Source organism: Suillus clintonianus, assembly GCF_016758775.1.
Source record: "Suillus clintonianus strain FC179 chromosome Unknown DEU56scaffold_29, whole genome shotgun sequence".
Lineage (NCBI taxonomy): Eukaryota > Fungi > Basidiomycota > Agaricomycetes > Boletales > Suillaceae > Suillus > Suillus clintonianus.
In genome coordinates, this window is record NW_024539253.1 from 121049 (window position 1) to 144990 (window position 23942).

The 23942-nt window shown below is 47.5% G+C and overlaps 8 protein-coding genes across 8 annotated transcripts; 6 read left to right on the forward strand and 2 right to left on the reverse strand.

Moving 5' to 3' along the window:
• Positions 1 to 1410: 1410 nt before the first annotated feature.
• DEU56DRAFT_942325 (uncharacterized protein) lies at positions 1411 to 3392 on the forward strand (the record flags this gene model as incomplete). Its single annotated transcript, XM_041358944.1, has 14 exons — positions 1411 to 1528; positions 1594 to 1626; positions 1676 to 1695; positions 1747 to 1845; positions 1895 to 1923; positions 1982 to 1995; positions 2018 to 2079; positions 2138 to 2139; positions 2191 to 2192; positions 2251 to 2310; positions 2366 to 2512; positions 2602 to 2785; positions 2842 to 2899; positions 2956 to 3392. The coding sequence occupies 14 exons, from the start codon at positions 1411 to 1413 to the stop codon at positions 3157 to 3159; spliced, it is 1032 nt and encodes a 343-aa protein (XP_041209211.1). The 3' UTR covers positions 3160 to 3392.
• Positions 3393 to 7170: 3778 nt separating this feature from the next.
• DEU56DRAFT_735574 (uncharacterized protein) lies at positions 7171 to 7557 on the forward strand (the record flags this gene model as incomplete). Its single annotated transcript, XM_041348461.1, has 2 exons — positions 7171 to 7322; positions 7368 to 7557. Coding segments are annotated over 2 exons (342 nt in total), but the record flags the coding sequence as incomplete, so codon positions are not given.
• A 5053-nt stretch (positions 7558 to 12610) lies between these two features.
• On the forward strand, positions 12611 to 14706 carry DEU56DRAFT_942357 (multidrug resistance-associated protein 14; the record flags this gene model as incomplete). Its single annotated transcript, XM_041358945.1, has 13 exons — positions 12611 to 12723; positions 12774 to 13119; positions 13170 to 13327; positions 13380 to 13443; positions 13499 to 13552; positions 13601 to 13691; positions 13746 to 13864; positions 13919 to 14044; positions 14098 to 14122; positions 14178 to 14268; positions 14324 to 14381; positions 14434 to 14550; positions 14660 to 14706. The coding sequence occupies 12 exons, from the start codon at positions 12611 to 12613 to the stop codon at positions 14548 to 14550; spliced, it is 1362 nt and encodes a 453-aa protein (XP_041209213.1). The 3' UTR covers positions 14660 to 14706.
• Positions 14707 to 15856: 1150 nt separating this feature from the next.
• DEU56DRAFT_911946 (uncharacterized protein) lies at positions 15857 to 17446 on the forward strand (the record flags this gene model as incomplete). The annotated part of the gene is made up of 13 exons (XM_041357340.1): positions 15857 to 15923; positions 15973 to 15992; positions 16044 to 16058; positions 16104 to 16142; positions 16192 to 16220; positions 16279 to 16292; positions 16345 to 16395; positions 16458 to 16493; positions 16548 to 16607; positions 16663 to 16797; positions 16848 to 17079; positions 17136 to 17187; positions 17243 to 17446. 13 exons carry the CDS (start codon positions 15857 to 15859, stop codon positions 17444 to 17446), a joined length of 954 nt encoding a protein of 317 aa, XP_041209214.1.
• Positions 17447 to 18289: 843 nt separating this feature from the next.
• Positions 18290 to 18935, reverse strand: DEU56DRAFT_300267 (uncharacterized protein). Its single transcript, XM_041345547.1, has one exon. The coding sequence runs from the start codon at positions 18689 to 18691 to the stop codon at positions 18326 to 18328; it is 366 nt and encodes a 121-aa protein (XP_041209215.1). The 5' UTR covers positions 18692 to 18935; the 3' UTR covers positions 18290 to 18325.
• Positions 18702 to 19762, reverse strand: DEU56DRAFT_300378 (uncharacterized protein). Its single transcript, XM_041345548.1, has 2 exons — positions 19166 to 19762; positions 18702 to 19115 (listed from the first exon to the last, which is right to left on the reverse strand). The coding sequence occupies exons 1-2, from the start codon at positions 19536 to 19538 to the stop codon at positions 18811 to 18813; spliced, it is 678 nt and encodes a 225-aa protein (XP_041209216.1). The 5' UTR covers positions 19539 to 19762; the 3' UTR covers positions 18702 to 18810.
• A 603-nt stretch (positions 19763 to 20365) lies between these two features.
• Positions 20366 to 20799, forward strand: DEU56DRAFT_856477 (uncharacterized protein; the record flags this gene model as incomplete). Its single annotated transcript, XM_041355267.1, has 2 exons — positions 20366 to 20449; positions 20505 to 20799. Coding segments are annotated over 2 exons (204 nt in total), but the record flags the coding sequence as incomplete, so codon positions are not given.
• Positions 20430 to 21294, forward strand: DEU56DRAFT_799606 (uncharacterized protein). Its single transcript, XM_041353036.1, has 2 exons — positions 20430 to 20770; positions 21057 to 21294. Exons 1-2 carry the CDS (start codon positions 20666 to 20668, stop codon positions 21258 to 21260), a joined length of 309 nt encoding a protein of 102 aa, XP_041209218.1. The 5' UTR covers positions 20430 to 20665; the 3' UTR covers positions 21261 to 21294.
• Positions 21295 to 23942: the final 2648 nt, after the last annotated feature.

The window sequence follows — 23942 nt, forward strand, 5'->3', positions numbered from 1 at the left end:
AAGGAGGGCTGCCCCGATGCTCGGTTCACAATATATCGCAGAAGCATCATATGAGCGGCAGATAATACTAGCGTGGCTTTGTTGCTGCCCGATGCACCCTCACGTGCAATGATAGTGAGACGTCAACAACATCGTCATCTCCGCTTGCTCTCCACGAACCTCTAAAAACGAGCATTACTGATGAACGTTGAACGGCCACCAAGCGGAATCATTTGAGACGTAGTAGGTCATATCAGAATGGAGCGATACTATCGAGTCCGTGCGCCAGCTACCACGTGCACTGGTGCACTGGCCGTTTCAAATTGGAATCCGAACTCATGAACCACAACCGTTGATTGATCACAGCAAGTAGAAAGGGGATAGTCATGTGTAAGAACTTCGCCCTCGTTCGAAGCATAGTGCTACTTTGAATTAACTTACATTTTCAGGTCTGCAATAGTCTGCAATGTTTGAACACCGAAAAAATCTGTTCTTAGATGATTTTTGTGGTAATTGAGGGGTTCTGCCACTGATCAAAGCGGGTGGCGAGCACAGTCGCAAGATTGTTCAACACATTCATCAGGGAATTTATGAGTCCGAGATATTGTAGACATGACAACTACAGGCCTAGACCGCTTCATCGAATCCTGTACGTTCTTTCATCTTTTGCTGTGTTCAAGTGGAAGTTCCGCCCGTGCAAACTATGTACGCTGCCCCACATCAATCAGTTTGTCTGATTAAGCACAGGCGTTTTTGCAATCCAATCCACGTCTCTACCCTACGAATAACGCGAGTAGAGCTCGACTCCTGCATTCGCATCAACTGCATAGTGAAGTTATGGTGGCATGTTTTGCAGTTTTCATTTGATTAAGCGTTGAGGTTGTGCGTTGGCAGCTGTATGTTATCTTGTTCATGAGGAATCACGAACAGTTAAAGTTACGTTCTTTCATCTTTTGCTGTGTTCGAGACTTTGTTCTGCCCGTGCAAACCAATTTGATTTTTGTACGCTTCCCCACATCAATCAGTTTGTCTAATTAAGCACAGGCGTTGTTCCAATCCAATCCATGTCTCTACCCTACGAATAACGCGAGTAGAGCTCGACTCCTGCATTCGCATCAACTGCATAGTGAAGTTATGGTGGCTTTTGCCGTTTTCATTTAATTGTTGAACGTTGAGGGTGTGCGTTGACAGCTGTATGGTAAGTGTGTTATCTGGCATCATGATTGATCTTATGCAAGGAGATCTATTAGTACGTACTAGAACCTGTACGATCACTTTCGCATCACCGGCATTTTATTAAAGGCCCGCTACATCACTTCGAACATGACATCATATCTATTGAGTGGAACGGATATTAGTATCCCTCTATCTCATTTCAGTCATGCAAGCACTGGATGGTGGTGGTATATCTAGCACAAATATCATCGTTGTATGTCCACCAAGTTCCCCGCTCCCTCACATCCATCCTCTAACAGTATGACCCTAGTCTCAGACGACCCTAGTTATTGGCCACTCATCAACGCTTGGCGTATTTCCAGCTATTTTGTAGGTTCGTGAGGAGCAGTCATATTTCGGCGCTCATGTCTCGATCTGACCTTGATTGTGGTTTTCCAGTTGCCGTTGGTGTTGGAGTGGTATATGATTGGGGTGAGCATCATAACATTAGAGAATTGCTGATTTCTCACAAGTATTCCAGCCCTTACGTTCGGACAAGAGGTATGTTGATGCCATGACCAGAGCAGCCATCTCGCTAAGATTTGTTTGTAGGTCGAACTGGTCTGGGTGAGCACGGTTCCACGTCAGAAGAACAATATTGATTTGCGACAGAGACAACGTTGGTCCCTGATGACCGTTCTCTATCTGAGTGTACGTAGCTTGCCTGTTGTGAATTTCTGCTGACTTGACAATATCCTAGGTGCGCTATCTTGGCTTTTTTTATATTGTGTATGTTCAGAAGGTTTGACAATTGGTGTCGTGCTAATCTGCTATCTCTCACAATCAGCATAAACATACTGGGTATGTCTTCTCGCATTCACAGTGTTTGTTTTTTCTCACCAGTGGCATACAGGCAGTGTTCCGACTATTTTGTTGACAGATGCAGTGAGTCTTCTGCACAGATGCCTGCTATTCCCATTCAATTAACCACGGCACCATGTAGGGGTGAGTGTCATTCTTGACCAGCTTCTTCGTTTACTATCATAACTGCTACAGATGTGAGTCTGTTTGTAGTGTGTGATCCACCAAAGGCCCATCACTCACCAGATTTCTCAGGCCGGATAGTGTACCTCATATATGGTTGGACGGATGTTGTGGTATTTCCAATGCTGTGTGGTGAGTTGTACAGTAACAAGACCTATGATATTGACTTGACTGAAACATGTTGCAGTCATCTTGATCACTCGGTTACATGCCATGTATCAACGATCCACAAGGATCCTGATATTTCTCGTCGTCGTGTCCTTGCCTATCAACATTTTCGACGTAGTGGCCAATGCAATAGTAACAAGGCATGATTCAGGGGGTACACTTAATTGTAAATGAAAAACGTGCATAACGCTCACTGATGAATACAAGAGGAACTCATTCTCTCTGGCACCTATGCGTGCACAATTGACTATGCAGACAATTTCTCACTTGTGAATTCCATTTCTTGGATACTCAGCGCTGTCTGGGAGGTCCTCGCGATGTGTCTCGCAGTCTGGATTGCTGTAAAGCACTTTCGTGAACTGCGACAACATTCAGCAGGAGGGATAATTGGCGACTGTTTCACGGAGTTGATAAAATCTCACGTGTTTTACTTTGCGAGGTGAGCTCATATTGTGAATATGCTTCCCTTTTCCGCTGAATGATTGCATGTGCTAGCTTTGCTGCCGTGTCTTGCTTCGGCCTCGTAATTAATTTGTCTCCGACGATCTTAGCGGTATGTTCAATATTTCGCTGACCTCTGCATTCGGCCGCGGTTCATCATTTCTATAGAACCCATTTTCCCTCGAAACTCAGATTGTTATTGGTGTTGCCCAGATTTTGCAAGTCATACAGTGCTATGTGCTAGGACCGCGCCTCATCCTAAGCCTTCGAGAATATCACGCTCGGCTCGTGGCTGACTCTGATGCAGCAACCGGCATGACCTCAATCGCTTTCCTGGAGCGCGTGCAAATATCGACAGGCAGTGGCGTGTAGCACGGGAGATGCTCGATGAAGTTAGCGGTAATCTGGTGCTATGCAGGGAGCAGGAGAATTTGACTTTTTATTCTGGATTTTCAAGTGTCGTCGTGGTACTTATTTATTTCGTGGTGCAAAGTGAATTTCAAGGAAAGATGGGCCTTGGCACATATTTCGTGTAATATGTATTCAATTTATTTGTTCCGAAGAATGTTTGAAAGAGACAGGACAAGGTGTTGAGTCAGACCTAGGCCAACCCTAGGCCATTATCATATCTTTCGCATTTACGTTCACAGACTCAAGTCCCCAGGCTGAGTTAGCGAGGCGGCGACGTTGTCGATTTCATTCGGATACAGCCCTGACTGGCGTTTCTTAGTCAGATCCTTGTGCACACTAGAATGAGAAGTTGTAATTTGCGAGGCTGCCAATATTTGGGGAAAGGGGCTGTCATGTATGAGCATCTGGGGATGCAAGGAGGGACCACGAATGTTCCATCGTATGGATCTTCTTCGCACGTTGAGAACGTGCATTCTCCTCTTCATCAAAGGGGACGAATAGGGAAGGCATGGAATGTGTCCCTGGTGGTATATAGGCTGCTTAATGGTCGGAGCTGCTTTGGTTGCACTCGAGGTTTGGATGGCGGCGACTTTGGTGGGGAGCTCTCGGGTCGTCAACTTCTCTCCGCCCTGCTGACCTCCTCAGCATCTCCCTGGTCGGTTGCACTGACATGTACCATGGCTTAGGCACCCCAGCCTACATCAACTCGATACTCTCGTGGCTCTGTAAGTTCGGGCGCAAGATGAGAGGGTATGTTCTACTTTTGTCTTTGGCCTTCTCCTGACATCGCGTCATCCTCAGGGCACCGGTGGTCGCTGTCGCCCACGGTTGGGACCTAGTGGATGGCTCCGGGCGTGGAACGTGGGCCCTACTTTTGAAACCGAGGACGCCCACTGGGTAGCTCAATCTCCTGGCTGGGTTGTGCTTGCAGGTGTTGCTAATGTTCCATCCCGTTCGCCCCTCAGTGCCCGCCGTGTCCGGGTGTGGCGTCGTTACGAGTCTCCTTCCTCTCCAAGAAGCTCAACTTGGGGAGGCGAGATTATTAGTGCGAGTAAGCCCACCCCGGTTTAAAACGCCAACGAATCAGTGACAAAAGACTCATTCTGGACAAGAGGAGAAAGACTCAGAAAGGTCCTGGGGAAAGGTGAGTTCCGCGATTTACTAACTTTCTTGATTGTCTTCGAGACTGCTAGTGTCCGCTCGAGACGCTATGCAACGATATTGCACGTGCTGATCATGCACTGTAATTGCATGGAGTATCGACCTGATCTGATACGCGACGGTTTATTTCCATGTACTTCCACACCAGGCCCAAGGCAGTGTGCGAGTTCTGCGCAAGCAAGTGTTCTCTGGTTAGTTAAATGGTCTTCCCATTAACATTGACCTCCTACAGTGATTGCCGCACGACTTGAATTTCCGCTTCTCCGCCACTGACTGCAGGAATGACTATGAACTCGAGCTTGTCATGGATCGTGCTTGCAGGAAGGAAGCTGATAGGCAAGCCGATGCTACTAGGACTTAAAGCTTTCTGCTTCGCCATTGATAAGTCTTCTTTGGCACGCGACTGTAGGAGGAACCTTCCCTCTCATTGATATCGGGGATACAGGCATAGCAAGTTGTATTTTGAAACAATTTTTTGGATTCCTGAGCCCGGTGCCTTGAGAAGACGTCGACTTCACCTCAGAAGATCACCACGCAAACAGTAGCATGGGTTACAGACGTGTCTTATATGTGGAGATTTACGACAAGCCATGACTCGTCAACAACAGAAGGATGATAATCAGAGGGGGCACTGAGAGGGACTAAGGGGTGATGAAAGGACGAAAGGATGGGGAGATAGGTATAGGGCGCCGAGACAATCTGGGGCGCGTGTTCTTCCAGGGCGACCATGTGTCGGGGCCAAGGATTGTGGAGACAAAGTCGAAATCCAACAATGAACTGCGACCAAGCTACGTTGCTCGATAGTATGGATGTGCTCCATATGTCAGGGGTATACTATAGGAACGTGTGGGGAGGTGTCGAAGCTTGGAAGACGAGATGTTGAAATGCCGTGATAAGAACAGAGGGGGAAAAAACGAAACGAAAGGTGATCTAAAAGATCGTGGAAGGTATCAGGAAAGAGTGATGACGTTCGGACTACAAATAAGGAGAGATAGGTGGGACAATGAAGGTGCGTCCGCAACCTGGTAGAAAGAGCAACAGTTGTCGGAATGCCGAGGGTTGGAGTGAAATTCAAAGATAAACAGGATGGCAGATGGAAGATGCACCCGTCATCCGGTAGAAAGAGCGGTGGTGGTTGAACTAAATGAATGGCAATAGTCGGAATGAGGTTCAGCGATATTATGCCGCACCGCCGAGCTGGATCAGAGGCGTCGTTGGTTATCTTTGGAGTGTCACATGTGAAGGAAAAATGAATGCATGTGCAGCTCAGCTAGATGAACAAGTGTGGATGTATTGTGAAGGAGAGGTTGGGAAGATGAGAGCAGAATGGTGAAGACGGAACAGGGGAGTGCAGGAGATACTTGGAGAACAGAAAGGACGTCCATCCGGGAAGGAGGGAAGGCCAGTCAATAAGAAATCGGTGACCAGAATGAGACGAGGGTGAAAGGAGAAAAAGCTTTTTTGCTCACCAACACAACCGATGTTAGGCTTTACTACATTCTGGAAGAAAGAGGTGTGAATATGACTCTGGTTGACCAACGACGCGCAACATCGGCATTGTTTGAATTAGTACGAGGATTGCGAGAATGCAAATGCAAAGGTGCGAGTGTGCGAGTAAGAGAATCGTCCGTGACTCAGATGGTGTGCTCGAAGCTTCAGAGCACAAAGCGTGAGGAGAAGAAGGTTCTGTGCTTGAACCAACATCCTCCAGTATTTCGAGCGTGGTAGCTTCCGATTCTGAGCACACGGACAGGCCATGATCGTATAATGAGGTTCACATCGTGAGTTGTTCGTTGGACGGCACGATGTGCAAGTGGAACTGCGACATGGGATTTCTTGATGGAGAACCATGGACAGGCGAGGGCGGAAGGATATGGGCAGTAACTCAGGCACAGAACCAACACAGAACTGAGAAAGGCCCCCGGAAGCTCCAGCCATCCAAAACCGACCCAGGGTCCCAGACAGCCATTTAATAAGCCAGGAGGATTGCAACACCCTTTCGTGTAATATCGTTCTCTCGGGATGGAAGATACATCACGGAAGATTTGGAGGGGGGAGAAGATCCATACAGCGACTTTTTTCAGGTAAGCCTCTTTCGTCATGCGAAGAGTACCATTAGGTACCATTGATGATAAACATTCAAAGCCTTATCCTCAACAGTAGCTCAACCTGCGTCGCAGACACAGCAACCTACTCAAGAAGAAGACTATGGTTGTTGAGGCAATTTTTGCCTCGCGCTTTGGTGTATCCTACACTGAACTCGTCCCGCTGTCTCTGCTTCTCAACCCGCTGCCCCATGATGTAACTCTTCCTGTTCCGTATTTCCATCTATATGCAATATCTTTGCCTCGGTAGTGACTGATCTTTGGATACACGATTTACGCTTACTCTCTTGCTTGGTTAGGCTATGTATGTTGTTTTTGTCGGCATCTTCTTGACACTCCATTCCAACTGTTGGTACGCAAGTCTTAGCCAGATATTCGACATTTGAATTCTAAAGGCACCAGCACTTTGTCTGTGTTCTCCAAGAGTAACCATTTTGCCTCTCTCGGTCCCAGATTCTAATTGAGCCCTCTAGATCTCTTTCTAAGGACTCGTGGACCTTCAACGGTCTATCTTCTCTCCTCTCGAACAGGCCGTGGACCCAGGCTAATTGGAAATGCGGGGACGCAAAGTGTCGCTACCTCTTCCAATGCGCTCGGACTTACATCCAGGAATTACATTCGAATTTCTGGAGATCGGTCGAGAACCCTATCGAGTTCGTGCTCACGCATCCGAACAGTTGGGAAGGTCAATAACAACAACAGGTAACAGGTTAGACGCGCTGTCGAGATCGCTGGTCTCATCTCATCTGAGGAGGAGCAATCTCACGTGCGCCTCTTGACTGATGGCGAAGTAAGTCTTCATTTCTGTTTTAGCAGCATGATTGCGTCGGATATATTCTCTAAAAACCTTATAGATGTGTCAGATTACTCGGACGAGCAGGAAGATCAATATCACCGCCAGAGAGTCATTGTTGTTGATGCCGGAGGCGGAACTATCGATCTCAGTACCTACTCGATGAAGTTATCTCCGACTTCGTTCGAGGAGATTGCCCCAGCTGAATGCGAATCCCGCTTTTTTGCGTTATCAACGGCATATAGCTTGTTCAAATACTATGCTGTATCCCTCGAAACGTATTCTAAACACTCCAAATAGATCAACATTTGAATGTCCTACTGCGCACAGGCCTTGGAGTGGTGAAATCTTTCTGATCAAGCTATCCACGTTTGAGCACAGAAACATTCCTATGACGATCCACATCGATCGTGACGATGAAATCGTCAAAGACCAAATCGGAGGCTAAAGACAAGTAGGTTCTTTAATGCTTTACCATCAACCAATCCCACAACTCCAGCCAACTTATCGTCCTGGTTTGATCCTGTTATATCCGACAGGTAGTAGTGATATCCACCAATCGCATCACCTCACTGCTACAAATCACCTCTCTATCTACAGCCTCTGGATGCTCTAATTCAGGCAAAGCTTTGCTGCACGATCTGGAGGCTCTGCGTTCTCGAATCTTGATCTTTAGCGGGTGTTCTGGGGGTGTTGGTGTACTATGTGGTCCTGGTAGTAACTGGCTCACGTGAGATATTGACGGTATTCCATGCCAGGCAACTCTACGAACAGCGGATGAGGAAGTCGACTTTGTCCCTCCAATTAGCATCGACTACATGATGGATTTAGTGTGGTACGTTTCGTATCGGGCTTCATTGTATTCAACGTTGAAGGTGTGCGCTGGCAGCTAGGTCCAAGAACAACAAGTCAGGCTTGATGCGGTTGGAGTAGGGGTCCCAAGGGCAGGGACTGTCCATTCGGGGTCTCCACGGCCCTTTCCAGGGCTTAGTCAGCACGTAGACCAGGTTCCTGCATGTTCGTAGCTTAGCATCATCATCACACTAGCTGGTTTCCTTGCTCTTGGCTGAGGCCGCTGGCCCTGCTCCACGGTCATTAACGGTACTTCCCACTCTTCTTTTCCCCCATGTTGCTATCTTGAGCTAGAGATGGTGTTGTATCTTCACCAGATGTGAATCGCGGAATTTCAACCATGATGTCTCTGGCTGTGAAAACTGATACCTGTTACCACCCCACCAACTCCGCGATGCAAATTTGAAAATACTATGTCCATCATGACCAGCATGTTAGAATGGCGTCAGATGCAAGGTGAAAAAATCACGAACAGTTCTAGATGTTCTTTCATTTTTTGCGGTGTTCAAGTTCTGCCCGTGCAGATGTGTCATGACTAACTTGTTCTACGTACGTCGAGCCCCACATCTTTAAATCATTATTTATTCGCTGATTAAGTACAGGCTGGCAACACTGGCTATTAGAATGAAAATCAACGATATAAGAGATCTACTGGTACCTGTAGTGAACGACTTCGATAGAAGGGAAGACACTGCCACACCAACACTAAACGATTTTCCCGTTGGTGCGGGGTGCGGTGATCGCTGGCATCGAACCTTCAGTACCCGATCACTTTCGTATCACCAGTATTTTATTCAAGTCCCGCTACATCACTTCGAACATGATATCATATCCATCATGACAGGAACGAATATCATCCCTCGATCTCATTTTGGTCATGCAAGCACTGGATGGTGGTGGTATATCTAACACGAATATCATCATTGTATTTTCACCAAGTTCCCCACTCCCTTACATCCATCCTCTAACAGTATGACACTAGTCTCAGACGACCCTAGTTATTGGCCACTTATCAACGCTTGGCGTATTAGCACCTATTTTATAGGTTCGTGAAGAGCAGTCAGAGTTCAGCGCTGATGTCTCGATCTGACCTTTACTGTGGTTTTCCAGTTGCCGCTGCTGTTGGAGTGGTATATGATTGGGGTGAGCATCATAACATTAGAGAATTGCTGATTTCTCACAAGTATTCCAGCCCTTACGTTCGGACAAGAGGTATGTTGATGCTATGACCGGAGCAGCCATCTCGCTAAGATTTGTTTTTAGGTTGAACTGGTCTGGGTGAGCACAGTTCCACGTCAGAAGAACAATATTGATTTGCGACAGAGGCAACGTTGGTCCCTGATGACCGTTCTCTATCTGAGTGTACGTACCTTGCCTGTTGTGAATTTGTGCTGACTTGACAATATCCTAGGTCCGATATCTTGGATTTTTTTTTGCATTGTATGTTCAGAAGCCTTGACAATTGGTGACGGTCGTGCTAATCTATCTCTCACAATCAGCATCAACATAGTGCGTATGTCTTCTCGCATTCACCGTGTTTGTATCTTCTGACCAGTGGCATACAGGCAGTGTTCCGACGATTTTGTTGACAGATGCAGTGAGTCTTCTGCACAGATGCCTGCTATTCCCATTCAATTAATCGCGACACCCTGTAGGGGTGAGTGTCATCCTTGACCAGCTTCTTCGTTTACTATCATAACTGCTACAGATGCGAGTCTCTTTGTGGTGTGATCCACCCAAGGCCCATCTCTAACCGGATTTCTCAGGCCGGATTCTGTACCTCACGGCGAATTGGACGAATGTTGTGGCATTTCCAATGCTGTGTGGTGAGTTGTGCAGCTACAGGACCTATGATACTGAATTGACCGAAACATGTTGCAGTCATCATGACCACTCGGTTACATGCCATGTATCAACGATCCACAAGGATCCTGATATTTCTCGTCGTCGTGTCCTTGGCTGTCAACTTTTTCGACGTAGCGGCCGCTGTAATGATAACGAGGCATGATTCAGGAGGTACACTTAATTGTGAATGAAAACTGTGCATGGCGCTCATTGATGAAAACCAGAGGAACTCATTCTCTCTGGCACCTATGCGTGCACGATTGGCTTTGCGAACTATTCTCCACTCTTGGCTTCCATTATTTGGATACTCGGCACTGTCTGGGAGGTTCTCGCGCTGTGTCTCGCAGTCTGGATTGCTGTAAAACACTTCCGTGAACTGCGACAACATTCGGCAGGAGGGATTATCGGCGACTGTTTCACGGTGTTGATAAAATCCCATGTGCTTTACTTTGCGAGGTGAGCTCATATTGTGGATATGGTTTCCTTTTCCGTTGAATGATTGAACGCGCTAGTTACGTTGCCGTGTCTTGCTTCAACCTCAATATTGATTTTTATCCAACGATCTCAGCGGTATGTCAATCTTTCACTGACCTCCTGCATGCGACCGCGCGGTTCATCGTTTCTATAGGACCCAAATTCCCTCCAAGCTCTGGTTTTGTTTGGTATTACTCAGATTTTGACAGTCATACAGTCCTTTGTGCTAGGACCACGCCTCATCCTAAGCGTTCGAGAATATCACGCTCGGCTCGTGGCTGACTCTGATGCAGCAACCGGCATGACCTCAATCGCTTTCCAGGAGCGCGTGCAAATATCGACAGGCAGTGGCGTGTAGTACGGGAGATGCTCAATGGAGTTGGCGGTGTTCTGGTGCTATGCAGGGAGCAGGAGAATTTGGCTTGTTTTCTTGATTTTCAAGCGTCGTCGTGGTACTTATTTATTTGGTGATGCAGCGCGGATTTCAAGGAGATCTAGACATAGTCTTTGCAAATATTTCGTCGTGATATTTATCCAAGTTATTTGTTCCGCAGACCATAATTGACGCTCCGGATTTGAGAGAGGCGAGTTATGCCATTTGGCTTGTTCATTTATTTGCGTTCTCATTCAGATCACGCTCCTACCCTACAAAAAGCTAACAACATCATAACAGATCAAGACATAGACTCGAAAATCGTACCCATTCATGCGATGATAACGTAGGCGAGCACCTCGCAGACTATAAAACTCCCCGCCGCCAATTCAAAACATCGATACATTAACTGCGGGCTGCATGATGAAATTAGTATGGTGCATTCTGCAATCAGTTTTCGTCAGTCGCCTTATGCCAAACCTGGGCCCTGACCACATCTTTTGCATTTACACTTTCACACTCAAGTCTCCAGGCAGAGTTAAGCAAGACAGAGACACATTTCATTCGGAAGCCCTGACTCGCGTTTCTTAGTTAGATCCTTGTGTACAGAGCTTATAGTTGTAATTTGCGATGGGCTGCCAATAGGGAAAGGGGCTATCGGGCATGAGCATCTGGGATGCGAGGAGCGATCCTTGATGGCCCGTGGGCGTGACTGCACTCGGATGGAGGAATCTTTGGTGGGTAGATCCCAGATAGAAAGCCAGTGCAACCTTCTGAAGTGAACACTCTGTTCGCGGAATGAGATAGCAGAGCAATGGCAAGATGGGGCTGGGTGATGGATCGGTGGGACGTAAATCAAGGGTGTGTTAAAAAAACAAAGCCAGGGTTGTTGAGGTTGAGGTACGTTTCATTAGCCTGGCGACTACCAAACTTTGCAGAAGCTAGATTGAACAGTGCCACGGGGCGACAGGGCAGAGATTAGTGGCGCATTCGTAGTTCTTTATGGATTTACCGACATCCTTCTTGTCCTGCAACCTGCGATAGCATAAGAGAAGGACAGCGTACAAAAGTATGTACTCGTTCCATTCAACGACGTCCTGGTCTACATATGCAGATTGGTTGCTTCTCTACCATTCAGCATCATGAGCCTGCACTGTCACGGTGAAGCCAGCTGGTGGTGCGGACGCCTTGAAGAAAGTCAATTCGTGGTGATTCAGAATGGGGATACATAGCACATGCTAGCAATTTGGACGAGGTTTGCAAATCGGGGTAGCTGGCCAGTCGAAAATGAGTGGAATTGCGTGTGCAAGGCATATGACACCGTGCAAGGACGGGAATTAATCATAGTAGTACTATGATACTTAATGACAAGGCCTTAAGGGCTCAAATCTACCGACTCAAGTGTGTCACAGCGAACACGTGACAGAGCGTGTCATTTGTGACTCGACGTGCTTCCGCGCTCCGGTATACCACGCGCACCCTGCTATAGCACAGACGACCATGGCACCCGCTAAGCCCTCAAAAACCGTTGCAGCGACAGGGAAAGACATTCGCTCTTTCTTCGGTGCTGGAATGATTCAGTGAGTGTTGCGTTCGAAGTATTGATGACGTGTTTTTATTGATTTTCAGATGTTGCATTCGGTTATGCGTGCGCCCCTGAGCTTTTTTGAGACAACGCCAACGGGACGGTGCGTTACATTGAACTATCCAATGATTTCTTTAAGTACGAACCATCTCTTGTTGCAGCATTTTGAACTTGTTTTCTCGCGACACATATCGTCGATCAAGTCCTCGCGAGTGATCCAAAATATGGTACGCACGAGCGCGGTCTACGCTTCTATCGTATTGGTCATCGGCTTCAGCTTTCCGCCCTTCTTGATCGCCGTCGTTCCACTGGTGTGGTTCTACTCCAAGGTTACCGCGTACGAATGGATTTCTTCTTCTTCCAGAATCATCCTGACACTATTGATAGGTACTATCTCTCGACGTCGCGTGAACTCAAGCGTCTGGATGCGGTGTCCCGCTCACCCATCTTTGCGTGGTTCTCGGAATCCCTGGCCGGAATTTCCACCATTCGGGCCTTCGACCAGCAATCTGTTTTCATTGCCAGCAACGCGCGCCGTATTGATCGCAACCAGTTGTGCTACCTCCCCAGTACTTCCGTCAACCGCTGGCTTGCAGTCAGACTGGAGTTTGTTGGAGCAATCATTATCTTCGTCACGGCTGTTTTGACTGTCGCTGCCGTTGCGACCAGTGACGTTGATGCGGGATTGGTTGGTCTGGTTCTGTCGTATGCTTTGAGTACGACAGGTTCACTGGTAGGTGGCTGTACTTCCGTCTCGAGGCATTGCTCACTAAGCGGCCACAGAACTGGTTCGTCCGCTCTGCGAGTGAAGTAGAACAGAACGTGGTTAGCGTCGAGCGTATCGTCCACTATGCGAAAGACCTTGAGCCGGAAGCCCCTTATGAGCTCCCTGAGAACAAGCCTGCCTCTAGGTGGCCCACTGCTGGGGAAGTTGAATTCCGGTGAGTTCGTGACGCTATATGCACGAACTTGTATTGAACTTGTCTGGTTTAGGGAGTACTCGGCACGGTATAGGCCTGAGCTTGATCTGGTCCTGAAGGATATTTCTATGACCATAGTCAGTCATATGCGCCAGTTTTCTCACAAATGCACGCTGACCGCAAATGCTCCAGAAACCCAAAGAGAAAATAGGAATATGTGGCCGGACTGGGGCAGGAAAATCATCCGTAAGACATTTGCTGTCGGTTTTTGGACTGTGACGACGCTTCTTGCAGCTTCTTCTCGCCCTCTTCCGGATCATCGAGCCTGCATCTGGAACTATCTTCATTGATAAAGTAGACATAAGCAAACTTGGCCTGCATGACTGTGCGTCTTCCTAACGATATCCGTGTAGGCAGCCTTTGATCGAGCTATCATTAGTGCGTACCGCGATATCCATTGTTCCTCAAAATCCAGACTTGTTCGAGGGCACATTGCGAGAGAACATCGACCCTGTTGGCGAGCACCAGGACGTTGACATTTGGACTGCTCTGGAACATGTCCGTTTTGAAATATGCGTATGCTCCTGATGCTTACTGACAACGCTTCTACAGGCCCATCTGAAGGCATATATAGAATCACTCCCTGGGGGACTAGATGCTCCAGTACAGGAGGCCGGATCATCGCTTTCAGCAGGCCAGAGGCAGCTTTTGTGTTTCGCGAGGGCGCTCTTGCGCAAGGTACGCGCGTTCGTTTTGATTGATTGTGAGGTTTGACGGCCGACACTCCCTAGACTAAAGTGCTCGTTCTCGATGAAGGTTTGTATGAGCGAAGTCCTGTTCTTCTGCAAGGCTAATGTGCATGATTCTGTAGCAACATCTGCAGTTGATCTAGATACCGACAGAGCAATTCAAGAAATTATCCGGGGTCCAATCTTCCGCGATGTGACCATTCTAACCATTGCGTATGTCACATGTCCATCGTCGACGACTAGTAATGCTAATATGGTCAACATATAGGCACCGCTTGAACACGATCATGGAGTCTGACAGGGTTCTAGTTTTGGATGCTGGAAGGGTAAGAATACTCGAATGTCGTTCATTCATGATGTATTGATTGGCCAATTTAGATCGCAGAATTCGATTCTCCACAGAAGTTGCTGGAGAACAAGAGTTCCATCTTCCGTTCTATGGCGATGGAGGCTGGTTTAGTTCAGGCCCAGCCTGATGATGAAGTGAAAGCATAGGTGAACGTGCCTAATCATGCATGTCCGAGAATCTAATGTTATAACTACACATATTTGTTCTTGCTCTCGTCTTTCTCTGTCAATTATTTAATTGCATTCATTGATGAAGCTAAGGAGGGCTGCCCCGATGCTCGGTTCACAATATATCGCAGAAGCATCATATGAGCGGCAGATAATACTAGCGTGGCTTTGTTGCTGCCCGATGCACCCTCACGTGCAATGATAGTGAGACGTCAACAACATCGTCATCCCCACTTTCTCTCCACGAACCTATGAATGGCGAGAAAAATGCGCTTCAATCACCAGCTGTATAGCAATGTACAAAGAATCACTGCACTTGGTCTTGGTTATTGCCTCGGTTCTGAAAGCGAGCGGAGATCACTAACGCCAGGTTCAATTCATTGGCCTGGCCTGATATGGGGGTGCAAAGCTGTTAACGGTTCTTCGTTAAGTGGGATCGCCTCCTTGAGGTCTTGACCATTGCCATGGTGCGCGAAATTATGATGTTTCGTAGCAAAATACGAGAAGTAAACTGGATCCTGATGAAAAATTTCCTTTGCGCCCACCACCACCAGCCTGGCGTATACTACCACGGATGCTCGAGTGCCGTAGCCAGCAAAATTCACACATCTCAAAAACGCACGTGGGCAGAATGGTTACGAGTCTAGTCGGAAACGTTCTTTCGTCTTTTGCTGTGTTCAAGTGTTCAACGTTCCCGGGCCCGTGCAAACATCTTTATGTAAATCTGATTAAGCACAGGCGGCGTTGTTCCAATCCAATCCACGTCCCTACCCTACGAATAACGCGAGTAGGAGGTATTGCTAGCCTGGGTAGGTGGATCTCCCCTACTATTTCTAACGGCTGGTCTGGCATCATGCCGACGCAATGAGCCAATATTGTGCATCTTGACATGCCGATCACAAATTTCGCATCACCGGAATTTTATTCAAGGCCCGCTAGCTACTAGACTCGTAACCATTCTGCCTACGTGCATTTTCTACGCCACTCGAGCATCCGTGGTAGTATACGCCAGGCTGGTCACGAGCCTAGCTAGCTGCATCAATTCGAACGTGACATCACATCTATTGGAACGGATATCATTTCGGCCATATAAGCGCTGGATGATAGTATATCTACCACAAATATCACAATATTGTATGTCTACCAACTTTCCCGCTCCCTCACATCCATCCTCTAACAGTATGACACTAGTCTCAGATGACCCTAGTTATTGGCCACTCATCAACTCTTGGCGTATTGGCAGCTATTTTATGGGTTCGTGAAGAGCAGTCAGAGTTCGGCGCTCATGTCTCGATCTGACCTTGATCGTGGTTTTCCAGTTGCCGCTGGTGTTGGAGTGGTGTATGATTGGGGTGAGCATAATAACATTAGAGAATTGCTGATTTCTCACAAGTATTCCAGCCCTCACGTTCGGACAAGAGGTATGTTGATACTATGACCGGGGCAGCCATCTCGCTAAGATTTGTTTGTAGGTCGAACTGGTCTGGGTGAGCACGATTCCACGTCGGAAGAACAATATTGATTTGCGACAGAGACAACGCTGGTCTCTGATGACCGTTCTCTTTCTGAGTGTACGTAGCTTGCGTGTTGTGAATTTCTGCTGACTTGACAATATCCTAGGTGCGCTATCTTGGAATTTTCTTTGTCATGTATGTTCAGAAGGCTTGACAATTGGTGTCGTGCTAATCTGCTATCTCTCACACTCAGCCTGGACATACTGGGTTTGTCTTCTCGCATTCACCTTGTTTGTTTCTTCTGACCAGTGGCATACAGGCAGTGTTCCGACGATCTTGTTGACAGATGCAGTGAGTCTTCTGCACCGATGTCTGCTATTCTCACTCAATTAACCGTGATGCCCTGTAGGGGTGAGTGTCATTCTTGACCAGCTTCTTCGTTTGCTATCATGACTGCTACAGATGTGAGTCTGTTTGTAGTGTGTGATCCACCCAAGGCCCATCACTAACCGGATTTCTCAGGCCGCATTCTGTACCTCTTGTGGGATTGGACGAATGTTGTGGCATTTCCAATGCTGTGTGGTGAGTTGTGCAGTTACAAGACCTATGATATTGAATTGACCGAAACATGTTGCAGTCATCATGATCACTCGGTTACATGCCATGTATCAACGATCCACAAGGATCCTGGTATTTCTCATCGTCGTGTCCTTGGCTGTCAACATTTTCGACGGAGTGGTCATGGCAATGACAACGAGGGATGCTTCAGGGGGTACACTTAATTGTGAATGAAAAACGTGCATGGCGCTCATTGAATACAAGAGGAATTCATTCTCTCTGGCACCTATGCGTGCACGATTGGCTTTGCGGACAATTCCCCACTTCTGGCTTCCATCACTTGGATATTCGGCACTGTCTGGGAGGCCCTCGCGCTGTGTCTCGCAGTCTGGATTGCTGTAAAACACTTCCGTGAACTGCGACAACATTCGGCAGGAGGGATTATCGGCGACTGTTTCACGGTGTTGATAAAATCCCACGTGCTTTACTTTGCGAGGTGAGTTCATATTGTGAATATTGTTCCCTTTCCCACTGAATGATTGAACATGCTAGTTATGTTGCCGTGTCTTGCTTCAGCCTCGCAGTTTATTTGTCTCCGACGATGGTATGTCAATCTTTCACTGACCTCTGCATGTGACCGCGGTTCATCATTTCTATAGGACCTATTTTCCCTCGAAAGTCAGATTTATGCCGGTCTTGTTCAGATTTCGACAGTCATACAATCCTTTGTGCTAGGACCACGCCTCATCATTAGCGTTCGAGAATATCACGCTCGGCTCGTGGCTGACTCTGATGCAGCAACCGGCATGACCTCAATCGCTTTCCAGGAGCGCGTGCAAATATCGACAGGCAGTGGCATATAGCACGGGAGATGCTCAATGGAGTTGACGGTAATCTGGTGCTATGCAGGGAGCAGGAGAATTTGGCTTGTTTTCCTTGATTTTCAAGTTTCGTCGTGGTACTTATTTATTTGGTAGTACAGAGTGGATTTCAAGGAAAGATGGGCCTTGGCAGATATTTCGCGTAATATGTATTCAATTTATTTGTTCCGAAGAATGTTTGAAAGAGACAGGACAAGATGTTGAGTCAGACCTAGGCCAACCCTAGGCCATTACCATATCTTTCGCGTTTACGTTCGCAGACCCAAGTCTCAGGCTGAGTTAGCGAGGCGGCGACGCTGTTGATTTCATTCGGATCCAGCCCTGACTGGTGTTTCTTAATCAGATCCTTGTGCACACTAGAACGAGAGGTTGTAATTTGCGAGGCTGCCAATGGGGAAAGGTGCTGTCATGCATGAGCATCTGGGGATGCAAGGAGAGACCACGAATGTTCCATCGTATGAAACTTCTTCGCATGTTGAGAACGTGCATTCTCCTCTTCGTCGAAGGGGACGAATAGGCAAGGCATGGAATATGTCCCTTGTGGAATATAGGCTGCTTCATGGGCGTAGCTGCTTTGGTTGCACTCGAGGTTTGGATGGCGGCGACTTTGGTGGGGAGCTCTCGGGTCGTCAACTTCTCTCCGCCCTGCTAACCTCCTGGGTAGCTCAATCTCCCGCGCTTAGAAACCATGTGTGTTTTTCATACGCAAATAGTAGCAGGGGTTACAAACGTGTCTTATATGTGAAGATTTACGACAAGCCATCACTCGTCAACTCCACTCCAAGCTAACAGAAGGATGACAATCAGAGGGGATGCTGAGAGGCCTAAGGTGTGATGAAGGAATAAATGGGTATACACACCTTAGGAATAAATGGGTATAGAGCGCCGAGAGAATCTGGGGCGGCCATGTATTGGGGGCCATATATTGGGGCCAAAGATTGGGGAGAAGAAGTCGAAATCCAAGAATGAACTGCGACCAAGCTGCATTGCTCGGTCGTATGGAGGTGCTTCATACGTCAGGGGTATCACGCAAGAGGGTGTAGGGAGGCGTCGAAGCTCGGAAGACGAGATGTCGAAATGCCGTGATAGTAACAAGGGAGGAAACGAAACAGAACAAAAGCTGATCTGAAAGGTCGTGGAAGGTACCAGAAAGAGTGATGACGGTTGCACAGGAAGAATGACAAGAGTCGGACTATAAATAAGAAGATAGAGAGATAGGCGGGACATAGAAGTTCGTGCGTCCGCAACTCGATAGAAAGAGCGACAGTAGTCGGAATGCCGAAGTTAGAGTGAGGTTCAGCAGAAAGAGAAACAGGATGGCAGACGGAAGATGCACTCGTCATTCATTAGAAAGCGGCTGGACTAAATGGATGATTATAGTTGGAACGAGGTTCAGCGATATTATACTCGAACATGCCGCACTGCCGAGCCGGATCAGAGGCGTCGTTGATTATGCTTGGAGCATCCCACATGAAAAAAAATGAAAGCCTGTGTAGCTCAGCCGGATGAACAAGTGTAGATGTAGTGTGAAGGAGAGGTTGGGAAGATATAAGGGTAGATTGGTGAGGATGGAACAGGGGAGTGCAGAAGACACTTGGAGAACATAAAGGACGTCCGGCCGGGAAGGATGGAATGCCAGTCAAAAAGAAATTGGTGACCAGAATGAGACGAGGGTGAAAGGAGAAAAACTTTGTTGCTCACCAACACAACCGATTTTAGGCTTTACTACATGCTGGAAACAAGAGGTACGAATATGACTTTGGTTTACCAACGGCGCGCACCATGGCCATTTTCCGAGTTGGAACGAGGATTGCGAGAATGCAAATGCAAAAGTGCGAGTGTGCGAGTAAGATAATTGTCCGTGACGTGCTCGAAGCTCGAGAGCACAAAGCCTGAGGAGAAGAAGATTCTGTGCTTGAAACAACGTCCTCCAGTATTTCGAGCGTTGTCGCTCTCGATTCAGAGCACATGGACAGGCCATGATCGTATAATGAGGTTCACATCGTGAGTGGTTCGTTGGATGGCACGATGTGCAAGTGGAACTGCGGCATGGGATTTCTTGATGGAGAACCATGGACAGGCGAGGGCGGAAGGATATGGGCAATAGCGCTTTCACTGGACGGAAAGAAAACTGTGGGCGGGAGGGAAGACGGAAGCGTTCAACGATGGAAGACCGACGGATAGATGATCGAAGGCATGTGGGCGGGTTATAGTTGGAACGTGCGGTCACTGTCGTGGTCTCCTAGTGGAGACAATATTGCAAGCAGGTCCGATGATGGAACAATCCTCGTCCGAAAAACAGAAAGCAGAGACATCGAGGTGGGCCCAGTCAAGATGGAGCAGCAATGTGTGTGGTCTCAGGCGACAGAATAGCATGAGGCGGATGTCAAACGACCTAAATTTGGAACACCAAGACAGGCGAGCTCGTTGTTGGTCTTATCGAAGACTGGGGGAACAAGTACGTTGTGGTCGTCGGCCAACACGAAACTTTACTCTGCCTCGAACAAATTCGCACGTTTAGCTCAGGCACAGAACTCCATCACTTCAAAGTTCAAACTTATTCGCGGGTGAAGAATTACGTCGCAAGTACTTTCACCCATACACAGTACTTGTACTGGTGTGCGTGGGTTATTCTGGTATTGAGAAGTGATGGGACACAGAGTTCCAAAACCGACCCAGACAGCCACTGTTAAGCCAGGAGGATTACAACACCCTTTCGTGTATCGTTCTCTCAGGATGGAAGATCCACACAGGTAAGTTCCGTGCTTCGTCATGCGAAGGGTACCATTGATGATAAACATGATATTCAAAGCCTTATCATGCTTCGACATTGTCTGGTCCCTCTCCTCGTGCCCAGCCTCCTCAGGCTTCCTCCGCTCGTCGCCTTTGGAACTTCTTCACCCCCTCTCGATATCGCCCTGCAGCAAGGGGGTCCATTGCGATGCAACAACAACCCAAATACCGTCTCTTCCGGAAGAAAAAAAGGTAAGCAGTGTATTAGGTGTCCCTCGTTATGATGTATAAATCACCTAATCTTTAGAGAGTCTACGTAGCGTCTCCCCCTGTGAAAGACCAACTCGAAAGCTCAGACTGGTCAGTCACCCTCAGCAGTAGCTCAGCCTGCATCGCAGCCACATTCGACCCCTCAGCGTCAGCCTGAGGCACAGACGGCGACACAACAACCTACTCAAGAAGAAGACTATGGTTATTGAGGCAATTTTTGCCTCGCACTTTGGTGTATCCCACGCTGAACTCGTCCCGCTGTCTCTGCTTCTCAACCTGCTGCCCCGTGATGTAACTCTTCCTGTTCCGTATTTCCATCTATATGCAATATCTTTGCTTCGGTAGTGACTGATCTTTGGAAATGCGATTTACGCTTACTCTCTTGCTTGGTTAGGCTATGTATGTTGTTTTTGTCGGCATCTTCTTGACACTCCATTCTAACTGTTGATACGCAAGTCTTAGGAAGTGTTCGACATTCGAATTCAGAAGGTACCAGCACTTTGTCTGTGTCCTCCAAGAGTATAGTAGTCACCATCTCGCCTCTCTTGGTCCCAGATTCTAATTTAGCCCTCTAAATCTCTGTCTCCAGCAGTCGAGGACTCGTGGACCTTCAACGGTCTATCTTCTCTCCTCTCGAACAGGCCGCGGACCCAGGCTAATTTGCAATGCGGGTGACGTGAAGTGCCGCTACCTCTTCCAATGCGCCCGGACTTACATCCAGGAATCGCATTCGAATTTCTGGAGATCGGTCGAGAACTCTATCGAGTTCGTGCTCACGCATCCGAACGGTTAGGAAGGTCAATAACAACGACAGGTAACAGGTTAGACGCGCTTTCGAGATCGCTGGTCTCATCTCATCTGAGGAGGAGCAATCTCACGTGCACTTCTTGACTGAGGGTGAAGTAAGTCTTCCTTTCAGTTTTACCGGCATGGTTGCAACAGATATAATTTCTAAAAACTTTATAGATGTGTCAGATTACTCGGACGAGGAGGAAGATCAATCTGACAGCCAGGGAGTCATCGTTGTTGATGCTGGAGGCAGAACTATCGATCTCACCTACTCGATGAACTTATCTCCGACTTCATTCGAGGAGATTGCCCTAGCTGAAAGCGAATCCCGCTTTCCTGCGTTACAAACGGCGTATAGCTTGTTCAAATACTATGCTGTATCCCTCGAAACATATTCTAAACACTCCGAATAGATCAATATTTGAATGTCCAACTGCGCACAGGCCTTGGAGTGGTGAAATCTTTCTGATCAAGCTATCCACGTTCTAGTACAGAAACATTCCTATGACGATCCACATCGATCGTGATGATGAAACTGTCAAATACCAAATCGGAGGCTAAAGACAAGTAGGTTCTTTAATGCTGTACCATCAACCAATCCCACAACTTATCGTCCTGGTTTGATCCTGTTACACCCGCCAGGTAATAGTGATATCCACCAATCACCCCTCCGTCTACAGCCTCTGCATTCTCAAATTCGGACAACATTTCTGTGATCTGGAGGCTCTGCATTCTCGAATCTTGATCTTTAGTGGGTGTTCTGGGGGTGTTGGTGTACTATGTAGTCCTGGTAGTAACTGGCTCAGGTGAGATATTGACGGTATTCCATACCAGGCTACCCTACGAACAGCGAATGAAGAAGTCGACTTCATCACTCCAATCGGCATCGACTACATGATGGATTTAGTGTGGTATGTTTCGCATCGGGCTTCATTGTATTCAACGTTGAAGGTGTGCGCTGGCAGCTAGGGCCAAGAACAACAAGTCAGGCTTGATGCGGTCATTAACGGTACTTCCCACTCTTCTTTCCCCCGTGTTGCTACTGTGAGCTAGAGATCGTGTTGTATCTTCACCAGATATCAATCGCGGAATTTCAACCATGATATCTCTGCTGTGAAAACTGATACCTGTTACCACCCCACCAACTCCACGATGCAAATTTGAAAATACTGCGTCCATCATGACCAGCATGCTAGAATGGCATCAGATGCAAGGTGAAAAAATCACGAACGGTTCTAGATGTTTTGTTTTTGCCGTGTTCAAGTTCTGCCCGTGCAAATGTGTTATGACTAACTTGTTCTACGTACGTTGAGCACCACATCTTGAAATCATTATTTATTCGCTGACTAAGTACAGGCTGGCAACACTGGCTATTAGAATGATGATCGACGATGTAAGAGATCTACTGGTACCTGTAGTGAACGACCTCGATAGAAGGGAAGACACTGCCCCACCAACACTAAACGATTCTGCCGTTGGCGCGGGGTGCGGTGATCGCTGGCATCGAACATTCAATGTTCAGTACCCGATCACTTTCGCATCACCGGCATTTTATTCAAGGCCCGCTACATCACTTCGAACGTGACATCATATCCATTGACAGCAACGAATATCATCCCTCGATCTCATTTCGGTCATCCATGCACTGCATGGTGGTGGTATATCTAGCACGAATATCATCGTCGTATGTCCACCAAGTTCCCCGCTCTCTCACATCCATCCTCTAACAATATGACCCTAGTCTTAGACGACCCTAGTTATTGGCCAGTCATCAACTCTTGGCGTGTTAGCAGCTATTTTGCAGGTTCGTGAACAGCAGTCAGATTTCGGCGCTGATGTCTCGATCTGACCTTGATTGTGGTTTTCCAGTTGCCGCTGGTGTTGGAGTGGTATATGATTGGGGTGAGTATTATAACATTAGAGAATTGCTGATTTCTCACAAGTATTCCAGCCCTTACGTTTGGACAAGAGGTATGTTGATACTATGACCGGGGCAGCCATCTCGCTAAGATTTGTTTGTAGGTCGAACTGATCTGGGTGAGCACAGTTCCACGTCAGAAGAACAATATTGATTTGCGACAGAGACAACGCTGGTCCCTGATGACCGTCCTCTATCTGAGTGTACGTAGCTTGCCTGTTGTGAATTTCTGCCGACTTGACAATATCCTAGGTGCGCTATCTTGGAATCTTCTTTGTCATGTATGTTCAGAAGGCTTGACAATTGGTGTCGTGCTAATCTCTCTCTCACACTCAGCGTGGACATACTGGGTATGTCTTCTCGCATCCACCATGTTTATTTCTTCTGACAAGTTGCATACAGGCGGTGTTCCGACGATTTTGTTGACAGATGCAGTGAGTCTTCTGTACAGATGCCTGCTATTCCCATTCAATTAACCGCGACGCCCTGTAGGGGTGAGTGTCATTCTTGACCAGCTTCTTCGTTTACTATCATTACTGCTACAGATGTGAGTCTGTTTGTAATGTGTGATCCACCCAAGGCCCATCACTAACCGTATTTCTCAGGCCGGATTATGTACCTCGTGTATGATTGGATGAATGTTGTGGCATTTCCAATGCTGTGTGGTGAGTTGTGCAGTTACGAGACCTATGATATTGACTTGACCGAAACATGTCGCAGTCATCATGATCACTCGGTTACATGCCATGTATCAACGATCCAGAAGGA

Coding starts and splice junctions, on each gene's coding strand:
- DEU56DRAFT_799606 (XM_041353036.1), top strand. CDS start 20,666: ATGGTTATTGAGGCAATTTTTGCCTCGCACTTTGGTGTATCCCACGCT. Junction 20,771..21,056: donor CCCGTGATGTAACTCTTCCT/GTTCCGTATTTC, acceptor CTCTGTCTCCAG/CAGTCGAGGACTCGTGGACC.
- DEU56DRAFT_300267 (XM_041345547.1), bottom strand. CDS start 18,691: ATGTCCCGCCTATCTCTCTATCTTCTTATTTATAGTCCGACTCTTGTC.
- DEU56DRAFT_300378 (XM_041345548.1), bottom strand. CDS start 19,538: ATGGTTCTCCATCAAGAAATCCCATGCCGCAGTTCCACTTGCACATCG. Junction 19,116..19,165: donor GCCTAAAATCGGTTGTGTTG/GTGAGCAACAAA, acceptor TTCTGGTCACCA/ATTTCTTTTTGACTGGCATT.